This window comes from Rissa tridactyla, chromosome 6 (genome assembly GCF_028500815.1).
Source record: "Rissa tridactyla isolate bRisTri1 chromosome 6, bRisTri1.patW.cur.20221130, whole genome shotgun sequence".
Lineage (NCBI taxonomy): Eukaryota > Metazoa > Chordata > Aves > Charadriiformes > Laridae > Rissa > Rissa tridactyla.
Window position 1 is genome coordinate 23,056,041 of NC_071471.1, and position 19,846 is coordinate 23,075,886.

The following is a 19,846-nucleotide window of genomic DNA, read 5'->3' on the forward strand; positions in this document are numbered from 1 at the left end:
AGTGAGCTAAGGTTAGTGCTACTTTTATTTTCCATGGTGAATTTTGTCTTCCATGATCTACCTAAAATTCATTACCTAAAAATATAAAATCATTATGTTAAATAATCCCCATAAGCGAAATTAATGGGCCCTTGAATATTTTTGAAGAATTTTTTTGTAATTCCTGACAAAAAGGTCTTGACCTACTTCCCTTACCAACAGCATCAAAGATTGTTGTAACTTAAAAGTGTATTTACCCAGGATTTTCATTATTCCAGTTCTCAAGTCAAAACCCACTTGATCTAAAGGGCAGTAAACAAGTAAAATGCAATTAATATTGTGAAATGAAATAATATGTGAACATGAACTATGTAGCAAGCACAAGCTTATGACTGGCAGTCTCAGCCCAGTTAAAGATACTCACCCAGCTACAGGTACTGTTCAGTCCACCAGGGCCCAGGCGTGCTGCTCTGTATTCCATGGTCGTAGAGACTGAATCTTCCTTCCGTATTCCACTATAGCAGGGTGAGTGGAAACTCTAAAGATTTATATCAGAAAAGGTACTTTAATGGCTGATGAAGATTAGAATTTGTACTTGACATTTTGACTCCATAATCTGCTGCAGCCACTGTACGACCACCAGCTGCTTGGAGCTTTGGTGGGTGTAAAAGATCACCCGTGTGGAATTGGAGCAGATTCTGAATAGCCCTCTACCTTTTCTTTTCCAGCTCTTCTTAAACAGGAAGAGATTTCATGTAATATATCTAGAATTATGGGGGTCTACCGAGCACCTACATCAAGTTTAGTATGCTGACAACAAGGAAGTCTGGGGTTTTTTGCATGTCTTGGGCAGTCCCTGAAGTAGCCATGCTGTTGCTTTGAGTAGTTGTGGACAAAAGGGAGGTAAAGGAGAGGGTTAACCTGAATTATCCTGTCTTCTAAGCTTGGCTTTAGATGTAAATACATATTTTACTTTTTTGTACTAAATTAATTTCTCTAAAATGACTTACTACTGCAATTTAAAAACTATGTTTATTTCTTATGTTCATTCCCTGTTTATATGCTTTGTAATTGTCTTTCATGCTATTTGCAGAAGTCCTTATGGAAGATGTAACCTTTTGCTTGGTGTATCATATATGTAATAAACTTGGCTATCTGCGAATTAAGAAAACTCTCTGTAGTGTTATAGGCTAATGATGCATATACAGTACATCCTTACCTTGATTAATTTTTCATTTTCTGGTATTGCTGATTTATTGCTATCTGCCTTTAAATACCTATTTCAATAGAAAAATAGATGAAGTTATAATGAGAAGAGATTTTATGAAACAGTACAAGGAAAGAGCTTTAGAAAAAAAATTAATTTTAAGTGTAATTTTAACACATTTAGTAAATGAATTAGATTTTCTCTAAATGCAGTCCATGAATAAAGTATTAGGACAATTATTTTGATTAATAGGAACACCTTGAACATGTCGATGTTACCGAACTATTTCTCGTTTTTAAAATAAAGGATTATGGCTTTCTGAACACTTACAATTTGATGACAGTGTAAAACATTAAACACAGAAAAATTTACAGCAATAGAACAAACTTAAAATATGACATCCTTTTTCTTTCATCAGCTAATTTCATGCTTTTAGTATCCAAATTTTGATAGTCTTCGTGTATGCAGTTTTGAAGACACCAGAAAATGAATTTATAGCTGAGAAAATGTTCATTCAGATTAACATAAGGGAGAGGGGAATGAGGGGTATATATGAAGATTGCATCCAAACAGTATATATTTATCAGCTAAATGGTATCCTGCAGCCAGTTTTATTTTTCAGCAGAATTATGTCTCTTAAATGTAGCCAGTAAGACTTAAAGGCTTTTAAAGTTTTTTAAAAATATGCCTGTAATAGACTGTACAGATTAAAAAATAAAAATAATCTTTTCTAACACAAAGGGGTTGATGATCACTTGAGAAATGGCAGAATTTCAGGTTACTGGAGGTTAAGACAAAGTGTGTCACTGCAGATGTATGAAAAATCTCCCAGTGTTAGCTCTATGTTCCAAAAAAGAAAAATTTGCAAACAGACAGAATTACATTTTTTCCTCTAAGTGTGTGTATAATGTATATATGCATACATATGTTTCTGTGCACATACACATGTATATAAAATATATGGAGGTATATTTGCAAAGACACAGAGGAATATATATACTTCTGTGCAGAGTAGTGTGCAGTCACTGTTCAGTTTTTCCTGCTTTTCCTGTATTACTCTAAGATATGGTATTGCTATCTTTATTTGTCCTAAGGTTCTTTAACACAATGATTTTTTTTTAAAGTAAGTTATTTGTATGTCCTCACTTCATAGTCTGTGCTTGTTTCTAATCACAGAAACTCCACAAGAAGTTTGCACACGGAATCCATATAACTAATGAGATAATACAAGACTATCATTGATGCTAGTAATCTGCAGATAAAGGGAAATGGCATGCTGTATTTGTTTCATACAAAAATATTTCCAGTTATTTCATTTTGAAAAACTTGTGTACATTTTCTATCAGTTGGAAGAAACTGGCTATATTTCTGTACAATGGTTATTCAAAATCCCCTGTCCAGCTGTCTAGAAGAGAAATTAAAATACCGCCCAAAGCTTTGTATTTCGAAGATGCAAAAATGGAATAGAAAAGTGGGACTTTTCTCCTTAGTTTTTCTCAGTTTAGGTTTTCTGTGCTCAGGCAAGATCAGATTGTGTTAGAAGGAAGGGAGTCTTCCTCAATTCTCTAGCAAAGTAATTTTTTTCTTTTAAATCCTATTTTTTTGGGTGCATGATGGTTTCTTTGTGCTTATTTTTGACAAACTTTGCCAATGGTCAGAAATTCTTGGTTGGCGGTAGAGCAGGCAACATACAGTGATTGTGACGTTCAGTGAGATCTATGGTGTGGGTTTTTTCCAGGGCAGATATTACATATTACTGAAAAAATTTGCGGGAATCTTTTCCCATGTGTTTTCTAGGTCCAAACATTGGTTGAATTTATGATGACACTGGCATGTATTGTTTATGGGCACTGGGAGGAAGGGAGAGAAAGGTGGGGAAAAGCCTGAAACCTACCTGTTTTGTTGTTGCTGTTCTGGTGACATTAATAAGGTGTCCAAGTACTGACAATTAAATGTTAAAAGTAGCTGATGAAAAGTGTTTTTCAATTTCTGTGTGAAACTTCTTAATAATGGCAATTCTATGCCACTTATTTATAACGATTGAAAAAAAACTGAGATGTTTGATCCATCTTTTTTCTGTTGTTTTTCTCTCTCCTGTTACCATAGTCTGGCTTTGTAAATTAGAAATTGATTCATGGCATATATTGTATAAGTAATTGAATCCTAATAATTTTTTTCTCTTCCAAATTAAAATAATTTGTATAAGAAAGATAGCATAAAGATAACATCTAATTTCAGTCTCCTACAGTAGCAGCAGTTTATTTTCTGTATTTTGTATTCATTTTACAGACTATTATGGCTCTCCAGGTTACCAATACAGAGCGCCAAGGAGCTATTATGATTATACAGGTGGGCTCACTGAAGAAGAACAGCTGGAAAGGGCAGTGCTAAACAGTCTTAATGAAAGAGGTAGGAATTTTATTGTATTCTATATTTTAAGTTATGATTTATACCGAGAAGGGGGAGGTGGGGTGGGGAAGAAAGATGTATTGTTCATTATTTTCAGTATTTTGGAGTCATCGTTGGAAGCAGGTAAAAGTTTTCTGGTAGAATTTTCAGAGAGTGCATTCTGTTCGTGTAATTACATTTATTCACAATTGTTTACTGTTTGATTATCTTCCTACTACTGTAGTAAAACAAATGCTTTTATAACAAAAAACCTTTAAGTAAACTAAGTTTGCCAAAGAAATCTTACAATACTCTAAAATGCAGTATGAAGTGGGATAATAGACGAATCGATGTTGCCAATATTTAAACTTTCTCTGTGTGTATATTTTGCTTTTTATACAAATTTAATTGACAAGCAATGTACTGATTCTTACTTTTCATGCTGTCCTTTTCTACCTTAAAGGAAGCTTATATTCTAGCTAGCTGAAAGACCTAAGAAAAATGGTGTTTGTTTTTAATTGAAATTTATTAGTTAAATTAGTATAAAATACTTTCATTAGAATGTACACGTTGTTAGAATGTATTTTATCTTTTTATAATGCAAGTGAAATCAAGAGGGAAAGAATACTTTGTAGAATCTATTTCTCAGCTTCTGAAAACTTGAAGACTTGAGGGAAAACGTGTTTAGGACTGACAGCACATTGAGCATCGTGTATAAAATTTACATCACGCAGTTACGAAAATTTTTTATATTGAAGTGATAAAGGGCTGAAATGAACATAGTATATGTTTTCTGGTATTGAGATATGTTTTAATATCAAACGTTGCTTCCTCTTTAATCTGTTGCATGTCAATATGGATTCCTTTGGGAATTCAGCCAAGGGCTTTAGGTGCTTCTTAACATAAGAAATCTGAGAGATTTCTTTTCAATTTGGTGAAGCTGTAACATTTAATCTTAACAAAAATAATAACCTGACTGAATATCTGTCAATGTCTTTTTCCTTCTTTTTCATAATCTTGGTATTCTGTTGCACTCCCTGGGTGCACGGAAGCATTCATTAGGAAAAAGATACAGAAGCCTCTTCCTGTAATCGCAAGACTTAAAATGCAGAGCACCATTCATAAATCTCTACTCAGAAAATTAATTTAACACCACTATGTTATGGCTGTCAGAGAAAGACCAGGCAAAATATGAAAGTGGATATCTTGACAAATCATCATCACTTTTACTTTCACACCTTCTGTGATCCTATTTTTTTATTGCGAAGAACATGTCGTGTTATCTGGAAGATAGTTTTAAAAAGGCAGTAGATGGGGCAAGACTGTGATAGGAAAAGGCTTTTCTAGTTTGAGAAATTCATTAACATATTTTTTTTAAGTAAAAACAGCTTTTTGCTTTATTAAGTTTGCATCTGTTGTAAGAGTCACCTGGGAAGTAGAAGTGCAGACTTTTAGGGAAATTAGGCGGGTTTTAAGTGGTTGGTTTTTTTCCTGCGTATCTTCATTTTTGTGTTCATCTTTGTTCTTTAAGCATAGTTCTGTCTAACTTTCCTTGAACATTGTGAAGCTAGAAACTTTTAAAAAAATACATTTTCTACAGCAAGATCATTACTGTAATATATTTGTTCTAGAAATGATTGCAATCTGAGCAGTCCCATTTCAATGAAACTGTACTGAAAACCTCAGAAGATAGTGAGAATCTTAGCTTTCAAATAAATCAATAAAATAACATTTAGTCCATCTGGTTTGTCAGCAGAAGATAGCTAATTAGTTACTGTTCATGCTGTCTTTAATTTTTAAAAATTAACAAAGTCATATTAATATGTTGTCCTATGTAAGTACTTCCTTTGGGAAGGAATACGTCTAAAATGAGCTTTATTGTAAGAGATACTTTTTATTTTACTGTCGCTTGTACGTTTCATCTTACATCACTTCTAACATTTGAGTTTGAGAAAGAAATCCTTCAAAGTTTTTAATACTAAGCACTTTGAAATGTTATGTGAGAATGAGCCATATTTATGGTTTTTGAAACAGAATACAAATAACAATGACAAAATTATAAATAACTAGATAGTACACACTTTAAAGGCATTCATATATCACTGTGGAACACCTGCAACTTTCATTTGTAGCCTTAAATCTACATCACTATAGGTAAGTATTCCTTGTCTGCTTTTTTAGACAAAGATAAGTTTTCAATTTTAAGAGGAAATATTTTCTTATTTGGAGAATGCCCTCTGATGAAACATGAGATAGAATTTAAATAGCATCTCTATCTAAGTATATCTCAGTGGTAGATAACTGGCATACCAAGTCTTAAGACTATGATAGTGTCTGTTTTCAGCCCTAGTTACAGTTTTTAAGCCTCAGAGATAAGTGAAACAGGAAAATGTATCATCGTATATTGTTTCAAATATACTTTGGTGTTGTTTTCAGTGGTTTCACAGGAGTGCTTTAATTTTGCTCCTTTTTCTTCTACCTGCAGGAGCACCTTAGTTTGGAAAAGCAAGACTTTAGAGCTGAACTCTTAAAATATTTCTTTAAACAAGCTGCTTAAAGGTTAAGCTTGCCTATAGGCAGATGCCTTATTTCACAAAGAAACTAATGTATAGCATGTAATTGATCATACATGTTTTAGTGACACAAAGGATGAAATGAAATTTACTGTGCTAATGAGCAGTTAGGATATTCTTCCCTGTAAGTTAGTTTGAAAAATGATTAGCTTGAGTGAGCACTGTCTTTTGAATGCAATGCAGTTTTCCCTAAAGCATGACATTCACAGTTGCTTCCAATTACATGGATCATGAAACAGGTACATGTGACTAAAAATTACATAAAATAATTTGAAACAGACAGCTAAATGGATGTAAAAACAGGTAGCACAATCAAAATGTAGGGCTCTCTTTCCTTATTAATCTTTTGTTTTTCCAACTATGAAAAAAAATATTTCCTGGAGGTATTTAAAAGACAGGTAGATGTGGTGCTTAACGACATGGTTTAGTGATGTTTTTTGTCAGTGTTAGGTAGATGGTTGGACTCAATGACCTGAGAGGTCCCTTACAACGTAGACAATTCTATGATTCTATGACAGTTAAACCATCACAGTTGCTCTGTAGCTTGGACAAAAAATATTGCAGTAATTTCAATTAATTTTTTTCCACAGTTGGACAAATGCATTTATTAGGGTTTTAGGCCACAAAATGTACAATAATGGATCTGTAATGTTGATCTGTTCTTATAAATTACTGTGTTCATATTTTACTAAGGTATTAAAAGAATCAGTGGCGTAGTGCAGAATTTCCTGGTATCAATTGTCCACAACTGAAAACTAATTTGTGCTAAGACATGCATCAAATTTAAACTCTTCTATAGTCCTATACATGAGTTATCTAAAGACACTAAACCTTTCACCACAGGTTTATCTTTTAAAACAGAACCGCAGCCAAGTAGCACCTACGAAATACCGTGGTGTAAAGAGTAGTTCTGTAAAGCAGTGAAATCATTCTGTTGAAAACCCTCCATCTGCACAGGCAAACAGGTTAGGTTCAGACAAGTGAAGCGCAGTTACCGCTCTTTGTTATCTAAACTGCTGTTCATTTAACTTTGCCGAAAAAATATTGTACTGGATGAAAAATATTGGGCTGAAAATTGAGAACTCGGAAGCATCTTTGTTCGTAGTTCAACTATTTCTCCTTCAGTAGTAGTGCAGTAGGGGGAAGTTTAGTGGGATGGACAACCAAAATTGGTGATTCCTTCAAATCCAGGTCTCGAGTACTTGTGTGTCAACAAGCTGTATTTTTTTGGGTCTAGATTAGAGATCTTAAATCAAAAATTTGGTTTAGTTAATTCCTTCTGAAATGCTACAGTGCATGTAACAGTAGTTGTTTTAAGCTTTGTACAAACTTGACCTTTAAAGATACTGCTGTGTGCCTTTAAGTAGTGCATAAGTATTTTGGAAATACTGGGTTTTGTATTTGTATTAGTACTAGTATTAGTATTGAATAATTGTTTCCTTTAGTCTCTGTGGTTAAAAAAAGAAGAATGCACTAATGTCCTAAATTTTGAGGATTTTGGTGGGGGTTTTGTGTTTGGTTTTTTTTTTTACTTTATTTTTTAAAGCAATGCTAACTGGGTTCAGATACTAAAGCCCAGGTAACAGGACTAATTGTACTTGGCTCGAGAAGAGACATGGGGGGTACTTGATAAAGGTTTTGTTCAATATTGATAGCGTGTTCAAGATTTTAAATTGTGTAAAGACTTCCATAGAATTAGCATAACTGGGGAAATTAGTTTCTCCTTTATTTCCATTGTCTCTTCCTCTTGTCCTCAGTGCTACACATTTTTCTTCATTTCTCCTGCCTTTAGGATTATTATTATTACTGTACATGAATCCATACAGACAATTTGGCATTCTTCTAGGAGAGGCACTATTCCCTTTGAGTGTGTGGAGAGCATTCCTTCAGGTATCTGGAGGAAAATGCACTAAGAGAATGCTTTTGATGGACAAATCAACACTAGAAAATGTGCAAACTGTTTGTATGGTCTTTAGTAGTTTCGTTCTTTGCTTTTTCTATTTCCCTTCGTGCTCATTATTCAGGAGTTCTGTGTGCGTCCTTTTCCTCTTGACTTTGAAACTTCTGCATACAGAAGAAAAGTAGTTCAACAGTTTATTAGTAAACTGGAAGAGCTAAGGTGTGTTTTGCTAAAGTATCACTAAAAGAACCCAGGCTTTGATCCAAAGTATATTTATATAAAGATTTGGTATGCAAACGAATGGGACTCTGTTGCCCATTTCTCTCATCTGCCTTTCCTGAAAAAGTTCTGTCCATTGTTGCATACAACATTGCCTAAAGTTTTGGGCTTGCTCGGATGCAGTGTTTCCTGAGTTATATGTTATAGGGATAAAAAGACAGACACTGTTAATTTAAAAGTAGGGTTTCATTCCATATGGGTGATAACGTGTTTGCACTTATTAATGTGAAACATTTTAAAAATAGAAATCATTGAAGCATTGTGATACTAGTATGATGAGAATAACTTAGAACATAACTTCCAATTCAGCTTGACATCCCAGTACATCGTGCTTTTCAAGACTATTTTGCTCTGTGTTTTGGATATAGTACTGACAAAAAGTATTTATTCAGATTTTCATGCTAAAATATATACAGAATGCTGATTTTTTTTTTCCTGTGACTTTCTAAATATGCGAACATTTTTGAAGGTACTGCCAATGCAGCTTTCTTTTGGATGGTTTCCTTGCAAAAATTTCACCTGCCAAAGAAAACTGAAATAGGAAGAAAACACTTTATTAAAGAAATAGTCAAATCTTTTACTGTAGCTAGAGATGTTTTTCTTACATTCCCACTACATCTATTACTAAAGCATGGTTTGCATATGGACGTAGAGGCTGTTCTTGGGGTTTTGATCCAAGACTCAGTGATACAAATGGGAGTCTTTTCACTGACTTACTTAGTGGTCTCGGGATTTTTTTTATCCCCCCCCCCAGTAAACTGAACTCTTTCTCAAAGGAACAAATGTTGTTCTTTCACAGTGGGGTTGGCAGGGTCACCTTGCTGGAGAACAGGCAGTTCTGCTTAACAGCTGTGGGCATAATTAGAAGAAGCTGTGTGTGGGCTACATAAAAGCACTCTCTTCCACTTGGGAGAAAGTAGTAGTTGCTGTGGAGTGGCTTTAGTCTGCATTGGTGTTTCCATCTGTCTGTCCAGGTTTCTTAGTCTTGACATTGGGAAATGGGTATTGTTTGGAGTCTTTGTTGTTGTGCATCTTTGTTAGCCAAGCAAAAATGCAGTAAAGGAAAAACAAAGTGGTGTGGTTTTTTTCCAAATGTGATTTTATATATACTAAGATTCTTATGAATGTTAACAAACTTAGTCTGGGGATGCTTTTAGTGGTAAACTAAGGTCAGTGAATATTCCTAATCTTGGAATTACCCCTGATTTACTGTTTTAACTCTTGTTTTATCATTGGATTAATTCTATAGACTAGGTATAGCCTACATTTTCTTCATTGGGACTCTCTTAAAAATGATGTTCTGAACATTTTTCTGATGTCTGACTGAGTAAATCAGTCATTTCTGGTAGTTTCAAGAAAAATATATACTCCATATTATGTCTTGTTGGCAAACATCGTGGCTGCATCCTTGTGGTCCTAAGGCCAACTGTATTTTATACTTTTTGTTTTCTGTCTGGAGTCTCTAGCTTGCATCTAAAAATAAATCTAATTATTTTGAGCATTACATAGATTCTCTGCTGTTGTCAGTCTGCAGCAGTAGGTTTTAGGATTATGCTGAAAAGGAATATTTGGGACGATTGTCTTTCGTATTCACTCTAATACAGCTGTGCAATCTTGCTGACATAGGTGAACAAGCTCAGCTTGCCCCAAAAGCTGTTTGGACATGAGCCAGCTCTGATCAAAAAGCCTTAGTTTCATTAGCTCAAGAAGTTTTGCTAATGCAGTTAGTTACATTCAGCAAGTTTGAGTACGGACAAATACGGTCCTTTCTGCAAAGGATTCATTAGCCATCATAGCTCAGTTAGGTATTTCAGATGTGGCTCACAGAGCGTTGCAAGGTGGTGGTGAATGTCTGCACTTGTCAAGTCTTTCAGTGACTTGGCAGAGGATATGTAGTACCATTTATATCCTGTAGTACATGAAACGGTGTGGCTAGCACCTAGGCTTGACGAGCCTGAAATAATTTAAATCTAGCTTTCAGTGTATTTTTTCAAAGCGGGAAGAATGGTGATTCAGATCAGCATAACTTGGTACTTTTTGTTGTTATTCATTCAAGCAATTACATAGCTTAAGCATTCATTTAGTCAGTTTTTTAACACATTTCTATGACTGATGATACTATAAAGGATGAATAATGCATTTATTTAGTACTTTTTAAATCAACTTAATGTGAAGCAATGTTTGGATGAAAATTAAAATGTAGTTGAAAAAAAACCCAAACAACCGGTTCAGTTTCTGGATAGCTTTTAACAACAGTTTTAAATGGAAAACCAAAGCCCACTTGCCTTATTAAATAAAGGAATTACTGTTTATAATTAAATAATTTGCCAAAATTATTTCTCGTCCTGATGGTATTCAGGATTTTGGATCTACTAAGACTCATTAGGTAGCACTTTTTACTTTTTCAGTTATTTGAAGATGAGTATCCAGAAACACTGGAACACAGGATGAGAATTAAGAGTTACCTTGACAGATTGGAAGGCTGTCTCAAAAAAGAAGGAAGCAATTCTGTTTGGTATTCTGCATGCTAGTAGGTATAACCAATGACATAACATGGACGAAGAATGTCATGTTCTGTAACGTTTGCCTCACTGCGAATAGGCATGTTATCTGCAAACATGCTTCTGTGCTCTTCAGTACTAATGAGACCTTCTATGTAGCACTGCATCAAGTTTTTAGCTCTCCTTTTGGAAAGGATGGGAAGCGCCTGGAGCATCAGAGGGGGAAAGCAGTAAGAATTAAGTGGGGATCTAGAAAACACAACTGAAAAGAAGATATTTTATGAGATAGGAGGTAGAAGATATCTAGTAATACACAAATCTTCAAATACATTAAAAGTATCTGCAGAGAGGAAGAGAATGTATATTTATTACAATTTATAAAACAGGAAATAAAGGATGTTACTTCATCAGTGGAAATTTAAGTTAGGTGTTAATAATGATAAGTAATGGCATAAATTAGCAAAGAATTTTGTGGGTTTTAAGGTTAAACCAAGGTTTCTCATGAATGTGACAAGTGCCATGAAGATGGACTAGGTAATCATTTGAGGTTCTTTCTAGCTCTGGTTTCTATGGCTCTAGCAACAAATCATGCTTCATTTTACAATCAGATCACTTTAAGCTACAAATTACACATAGATTTAGTTAAAGAACTTGAAAGACCTGACAACTTGGAAAAGAATTTTTAGAGGGTTTAATGACCAAGGAAGAAGAATACCACAGAACACTGCAAGGATATCTTCCTAGTAGCTAACTGTGTTAGGCTGCACAGCAATCTCTGAGGGAATGAGAAAGATACCAGCTAAATTATTTTAAACCAGTTTAGTTGAGCTAGTTTTTAAAAACAGTTTAGTCAAGCTATAAAAAAAAGGAATATGAGGTGGGTTTCAGAAAGAAAAAGTCTTCTAGTGTGACTCTGTTATGTGACCTTTATGCTCATTTTTTTACCAAGTCATCAAGCACATTAGCAATATCAAACAAGGGACTTTTTATTAAAGTATTTAATGATAATCAATGAAATGTAACTATTCTTTTTTTTTTTTTAACTATTGAGCAGGGGAGCTTTGTGTTTGGGGTTTTCACTGGTCTCGTTTTTAGGATCCAGAAAGGACCAGAACTTCCCTGTGAGCTTTACAATTCAGAAGCATTGAACCAATTACTGTAACATCACACAAAAATATTTGCCAAGAATAGGCATGTTAAAACACTGGTAAGGACATAACTTGTGAGTAACTTCATAACCGTAAGCAACTGTGTAGCAGTGATGAAATTTCATTTGCATGTATTCCTTCTTTTTGCCAGGAGAAACTTTCATCCTTTTCGGTTCTATTTTATGTAACTCCTTATCCTGTTTGTTTTCTTCTTGCTCTATTCCTTGCCTTAGATTTCATTTTTAGTGCTTTACTTCACTGTATTTTTGACAGTGTTCTTTACTTGGTCTGTGCAACTTACTGTAAAAACAGTCCAGGAGAATAAAATACAGGTCACAAAGTAATTTCATAAAGTAATGAATGTCTAAATATTATTTGGAGGATGGAATTGGAAAATATGTCGAAACACTAGTGAATACGCACTAACAAACCAACCAAGGGAAGCAGGGTTGGAACTAGGTGATCTTTAAGGTCCCTTCCAACCCGAACCGTTCTGTGGTTCTGTATCCTCTTACTTCTGCGTTATAGTGTTGAGTTGCAAACGCATGATCCGAGTGTGCAGTAGCTTTTGGCTTATTCTGAGGCAGGACTGATGGTCTCTAAAAATGTTACCAATGTGCTTTTAACAACTTTTGTTACTTTAATAAGAGTTTGTTATTTTAGTGATATGGATACAGCAAAGATGAGAATTTGAAGTGTGATTAAAATAAATTTTAAAATCCTCATGTATGAAGGGATTAAGGTACCCATATTAAGACTTAGCCATCTCTTTTCCTAACCAAAACAAAATATCAGACATTTTGTAGGGAATGGGTTTGTGTGTTTCTCAGTCTTATCATCTGTTTTAAAAACAATCAAGATTTGTTGTTCAAGATTGATCTCGCTTGCTCTTCTAACGATCTAGTTGTCTCTGGATTAATTGTATGTTACTTTCCTTCTAAATTCATTAGCCACAACTAAATTCCTGCTAATTTGATTTTTCATTTGTCAGCCATTCCAAAGCACAGCACAGAAGCAGTAGTTGGACTTCCATTTCTCTTCGTTACCACTTTGCTATGCTCAAGTCTGTAGATGAGGAATGTTAGCAGCACCAGGAAGAATAGTTTGGTTCATAGCATGACAAAATTCTTTCATACAATGACAGAAACTTAAAGGGCAGTGTTAGAAACAATAGCGTAGGCTATTAAATGTGGTCTGCTTGGAGCTGGATAGGAAAAAATTGGACGGTGATAAGTGCCAAAAGCCAAATCTGTCAGACTGTATAGCGTGTCTGCATTTTGCAGAGGGAAGGAGATGAGAGAATAAAAGCAGATTTGCCATTTTACAGGGTTTTTTTTTCCAACTGCAGTTCCTGTCTGGCTTCTAGTGCAACATAAAACAGGGAAAAGGCTGCTGTGAGTGTCTTGTTTGCCTCAACTCTTTACAGACTCATAGAACCATAGAATGGTTTGGGTTGGAAGGGACCTTAAAGATCATCTAGTTCCAACTCCCCTGCCATGCCTCCTAGTCCTTGTAAAGTATGAGGAGGAAAAGTGATGTTGCATGTGCACTGCTTTTCCTTGGGATTCTCTGCACAACTCAATAAATCAGAAGAAAGTTGGTTAAACTAGCCTTAAGGCTTAACTACTCATTGGCTGGAAGATATAAAAGAACTATAGCGACACTGAGCATCTAGCTTCTCCTTGCCCTCCAGTTTACTTCTTCCAATTCCACATGCACCAAAAATATCTGGTCAGTTATGCATTAAAATTGCATGTTTAGATGTTTATAAACTGAGGGACCTCCCATTTTCTCAAATAGAACACTTTAAATGTTGGTATTTTTGTATTAAAAGGCAAGGTAAGTCAGGTGTATACCACAAATACAGCAATGTAGTACTTTGTCTAATCTGTAGCAGCCCCAAGAGCAGTTTGTGAACTTACAACCCGATGTTGTAACATAGTCAGCAGGGCTATACTACTTATGGAAGAAATACATTATATGAAACTGATATAAATGAAAGCCAGTATTCTAAGTTGTTATGGCATTTGATCAAATATTTTCAAACCACTATTGCTTAGTAGTATCAATAAATTAACTATAAATCTTTGGCACCTATTCTAATAGTCTTGATGTATTTCTTGAAGGCTGTCATCCTGGGACCCCCAAAGGACATCAACAGCGCTTCTCTTGAGGAGGTCTTTACTGGACGGTTCTGTATGTGCTCATCTTCCCATACCTTTTTTCATATTTTCCTTCTCTTCATTTCAGGAAGAGAAAAGTAACCTTCCTTTTAGGAGCCAGAGGAAGGTTACCTAAGGTAGAGAGACAGATGCTCTATACTGTCTGCATTTCCTAGAAGAAAGGTTTGAAGCTTTCATAGCTTTGCTGACTATGTAAGCTGTATTTAGACTCGAAACAGTGGCTAGAAAGATTGGAAGAGTTTGCCGGATGTGTGAGCTCTTAGGCCAACGAATACAGCATTTCTCTTACTCTTTTGGCAGTGACACAGGTACAGATGCTGGCAATCTGGTATGTAATCAAATGAAATGATAATACAGAAGATGCAGTGAAGCAATTACAGTCCTGCGTTTGTGAGGACCTAAGCTAACAGTCTTTGAGTAATTTGTTGACTGCAGAAAACCATTGTTTCAAGAAAAAGAGGAGGAAATCCCACAATGCATTTGCTTCAAACTAAGACATAATACCTGAACCTTGGCTCTGCTAAGTATAGACTTGCTGTCTTTCTCACCTTTCAAAGGCTGGGAAAATCAAAGCCAGGATTATCTCTGTGTTTGCTTGGATGTGAAATGATTAGATCTGAGGCACCTGTTAAGGGCTCTCCTCTTGGTACAAGCCAGCTGTTTCATCCAGATCAGGGCTCTCTCTGTTTTGGTTAGCTGCATGCCCCTCACTGTGTGGAAAAGAGATTATTGCTTGTCTGGGATTACCTTCTGCAATAAAGCTTCTACAAAAGTAAGAGTTTTTTGGAAATGAGAAGTGTTTGTTCTTTTTCTGTGTATGTCAGTGTTTGTATAGCTTGGGTTTTTTTGTATGGGTACCACATTCCCTAGTGCCAGGGCAGATAGCGATACTGAAAATTGTAAGCTATTTAACTGGAATATTCTAGATTCTTCTTTAACACGACTACAGCTAGCATGAAAAAGAAGTGCAGACATGCTTTGTAATACCATCACTGCTTATTTGCTGCACTCACCTTCTTTTATCTAGCAGCAGCAGTATTTATCAAGGACCTAATTGCATATTTCCACTAGTCAGACTTTCACAGTTTGGAAGCTTGGGAAATTCTTCCTGAAACTTACAGAAACTCTCTTGCAAAGCCTATTGTCTAACCTAAAGCTTAGGCCATCACTTCAGAGTGGAGCAAAAATCAAGTGAGTGTGTTTGTGGCACTTCTGTGGCTTGTATTGCAAGCGGAACTAAAACCCTACATGGAGATTTTGTCTGTTTGGCTCGTCCTGTAAGATGACAGTGGATTTTTCTTCCTTATGCTGAATTTCATGCAGAGGAGCAAAAAATGCACACTTCACACACGTTCTACAGGTATTATTATTACACTGGTAGGATGGCATGTTCCAAACTGTCCTTATGTCTGATCTTGATGATCAGAGCGCAGTGTGTAGGTGAAGATGGAATGGATGGCTCATTCATGCTGCCAGCTGGCTACGGAGGTTTTGCTTTGCTGTCAAACAAGGCTCGCTGTGCTGCAGCCAGGTCAGTCGCTGGGGGTTCTGTGAAATAGGCTTTGTGGAGGGGTCTGCTTGCCTTTGCAGTGAGTGTGGCTGGAGGTTCACATGTCATTCAGAAGAGCGGTTCAGAATTATCTGTTAGACTGATGCAGCTAGAACTTTTAATTCCAGTGATGTGGAGTATGTCCATTCACCTGTGTGCTTTCTTTGGGGAAACAGTTGTCCTCTTTGGTTTTGTGTTGGGTTGTTTTTTTTGTTGTTTCCATCGAAATATTCTATGTGATGAATTGTTGTCGCTAAAGATGTTAGTTTTTTTCACCTCTTCCTGTCTGCTCTTCTAGATCACGCATCAGGTAACTGTATTTTAGTATTTGAAGTGCTGAGAATGTGTGAAAAAGATCCGGGGAAGGTGGCTTTGAGCTGACCACTGTTGCAGTGAAAAGCCTCAAAGCGTGTTGTGTGTGTCCAAGGGTGACGGCGTTGTATTGCAGATGCATAAAATGAGAGCAACAGTAGACAAATCTTACTTAATAGGAAGATAGACAAAATTTAGAGGAGTCTTGTATAGAAGTTGTCTGTGTTAGCTGTTCAGCTTCAGGGTTAAGATGTTGGCTATGCGGTTAGTCTTGTCAGGACAGACATTCTGCTGCAAAGCAGTGTATGCAATAGCAACTTAAGCTATGAATTTAGGACTGGCTTAGTATAGAAAAAAAGTATATACGTATTCCACTGGCTTTCACTTTGCTTGCCTTTTGATGAAACCTGATGTGACAGACAAACTGCTAGGTGCTGGCAAATAATCCCCGGGTTTCAAACCAGCCAGACAATAAACAACTCTAATATTCAGTGCAGCAGCTTCTCTAGAGCCCATCTGTTTCAAAATAACCCTAATTCTGCTTACAAGGCGGAATGCTGTGTTGGCTGGAGTTTGTCCTAATTTCCGTGGCGGCCTGTGTGGCTCCGGTGCCATCTGCTGGGTGAGCCACCGACGTCCCCACGCCCCGCAGGAGCACCCACCCAGCGCCTGCTGCCTCCCCACCGGCATGCGGTGCAAGGGTCTAAGATCACGTTGTTTAATCACCTTCTTACTTGCTAATGGAGTCGTATGTGCACGATTAAAAGTGTGAATGTAATATTACAAGCTAATATGTGCGCTCTCCTTTTTTCTTTTTTTTTTTTTTCGTTTCTTGAAGGCGAGAAACTGGCCCAGTTGCAGCTGTCATCCTGGGCATCCTTTACTAAAACCTATGGACCTGCATGGGTTATAAGTCGTATTATCTGACTATTAAATTGCTCCTCAAGCATCTCTCTCCGAATTGCTCAAAGCAATTCAGCAGGTAATACTCTCCAGCTTCTTTGCTTTTCACTACAAGATGATTTAATCTTTCAAAACGATGCTTCAAATGTGAGCTCTTTGGAAAAAGATAAGGCTTAAGCCTAGATAGGATCAAGTCGTGCCTCTTTGCTGCCATCTTTTCTGGTCCTGACGTTTGTTTTTGTGAGTAGAATGAGGTTCTGGTGGGTAGGGCACTTCTGGAGATTGACTATGTTGGTGATTTGGTATAATGTGAGCTGTGAATGTCCAAAATAGAAACTCCTGCTGTTTGCTATAGTAATTGCTGCCTGTGCTTTAACATCCATAGCATATGGAAGAATAAAAAAAGTCTTAAATTTTGTGTTGTGATTATGCCTTATTTTTTTCAAATATATCATGCGATGGATATAGCAACAGAAGCCAGATTTTTTTAATATTCAACTTTTTATCAATTTTGCCTTTTAACAAAATGTGATTTAGTTGAAGAATGAACAAGAATAATAAACTATTGCTCTCCTGATTGTCCTATAAAAATACTCGGTGTGATAGTACTTAATTTGAAGTAACGTTTTACTTGCAAATGACCTGTTTTAAGTGAGGTGAACTATTCAGCATCAGTTCAGTGACGGAATTTTGGGGTTTACTTCATAAACTTCTCAAAGATGAATCCAAAAGGCACATTAAAATATTTGTTTTCCTTTTGCTATCATAAAGTCTTTAAGGAAGTTTTGGGCATTATCAGCTGTTGTAAGTTAGTAGTGCCCAGAATGGCATGAGAACAGCACTGAAATATGTGTATCGCAAAGTCTTTCATCTGAAAGATTTGTATCCAGTAAGACAGTCTTAACTCCTTGCATTTATTGTTGGTTGAGTTTATGTGCTGTCGCTGTTGGTGTAGAATTTAGAATATATTTTCTTGTTCTAAAACAGAAATTTCGTTCAGTAAGATATAGGCAATGAGTATCTGCTGTATCAGAAGTTCAGGAATTTCAGGACTGAGTAGTTTGTTTGCAATCTGTTAATTATAAGAATTAAAGCAGGTAATAGTACTTAAGGTATAAACCAGAAGTTTTTCTTAGGAATCAGAAGAACCGATGTTGGGTGCAGAATTTTCAGTGCAAAGTCTCCAATATCCAATAAGGTGTGGCTAATAGTCTCCTATATTGATAATTTTTTTCTTTTGGCCTTACCAGATTGGGCAGTTCAATTTTTAAAATGACTGTGTTGAACATCCAGTAATTTGTTTCCAAAACTTGGAATTTGACCACAATGAAAAGAGTATGATAAACTCGATAATTTCTCGAGGGATTCCCCTGGGTAATTACATCTTTTTGACTTGAGGAGACTTCTGCTAAATAGTTCTTATTTTTCTGTATTGTTTAAATCCCCCGCCCCCCCCCCCCCCCAAAAAAAAAAAGGGTGCAAATTTGAGTAACAATCTGCAAATCTGTGCTGAGTTTTTTAACTAGTAAAAATGGTCTCGTGGTTCAGCATGAAGTGTTTTACAGTCTCCTTTCCAAAGCTGTTGTTACAGTTACCATACCAGCAGTTCCTCCTGTAAATCTTGATGCCGATCAGGCGCTGAAGGAAGACCAGGAGACGAGGCCGGGCAGACGCCCGCGGTGTCAGCGCTGGCTTCTCCAGCCCGGGGAGTCGCTCTGCTCTTTGAGTGCGAAACGCTCTCGGTCCTCTCAACTGAGAGGTGCTGGCTCATTCATAGTGGGGGGAAAAATATGTTAAAAAGGGAGGTCAGTCACTCTTGTTGCCTTCGTTTCAGACTGTGGGGCTGTGATTAATCAGATTTCCGATTTTGACATGCTTTGAATCAGTGCCTGATACATTGTGCCTATGGGGGAGGGTGGGTTCAGAGTAATGTGCTCTAATGCCAACCCCAGTAAGTATTTTAGGCATGATAAGCGTATTTATTTAACGTGGATGAAAATGTGTAAGGTTATTAAAGCTTTATTTGTACTACAGTAATACAGGTTTAGTTAAAGCAGTTGCAACTACAGTGATTTTCATGTTTTGGTCCAGTACTGTAATTGTAAACCTCAGTGACCAAAAAAACCCCAGGCAGAGGGACGGGAAAGCTGCGGAGGTTCTCAGTCTTCCGTATTCACAGAACATGCTTCTCCTTCACAATAAAATTAATCTTAAAATATGCTGTGTAAGGGTTAATGTTTTGTTCCAACTCTTTTGTACTGTATCCTTTGGTTTTGTCTATCATGTGGTGTTACTGCAGTTTTTTAAATACTTTAAATGCAATCTTAAACTCCACTGGCTTGAGGGGTTTTGGTGATGTGTGGAAAAGATTGTGTTTGTTCCTTGCACAGGAGCCCAGGTGTCGTTTCAGTAGTAACAGTGGCCTAATTACCACTTCTGAACACTGTGCCTTATAAATATTTTCATTAGGTAAAGGTGTTATTTCATTAACATTTTAATTGTAATTTAAAAAAAAAAAAAAAACAAAACAGTGTCAGGGAACTATTTTGGGTAACAGGCTAATTTACATATAGACATATATTTAAACCTTCACATTTAGACAACTTCACTCCTCAGCATATTGTTCGATGTAAATTAGTATCTTTTCTTGAACATAAAGCCTTTCAAAATACCTTGTCAGACTTTCATTTTTCAGTCAACATATAAAGGAGCATTTTGCATCTTTTTTTTAATAACATCTCTTTCTATTTCTAGTGCTTATTAAAGCACATTTATATTTGAAGTGTTGAGCATATTTTATAGGGACTCTGCCAGTACTTGTCTTAACTGTCTAAGTGGTATCTGATGTCTTAAATAAAAACTAACCAAGGATGCTATACAGAAAGAGAAATGTCTTTGTGAGGAGCCTTGGTATTTAATTGACA

At 36.2% G+C, this 19,846-nt stretch overlaps 1 protein-coding gene across 7 annotated transcripts in view; it reads left to right on the plus strand.

Annotated features, from left to right (window-relative positions):
• RHBDD1 (rhomboid domain containing 1) overlaps window positions 1-19,846 on the plus strand; it is a 46,546-nt gene that overhangs the window by 22,944 nt on the left and 3,756 nt on the right. For 4 of the 7 annotated variants that reach the window (XM_054205268.1, XM_054205267.1, XM_054205266.1 and 1 more), the window contains one exon: window positions 3,476-3,595. In XM_054205268.1, coding sequence (XP_054061243.1) covers window positions 3,476-3,595 — 120 coding nt within the window. Of the gene's footprint in view, window positions 1-3,475; window positions 3,596-10,734; window positions 11,824-11,922; window positions 12,164-14,101; window positions 14,172-19,846 lie in introns of those variants that run through there. The other 3 variants (XR_008466974.1, XM_054205269.1, XM_054205270.1) reach the window with 3 other exon arrangements.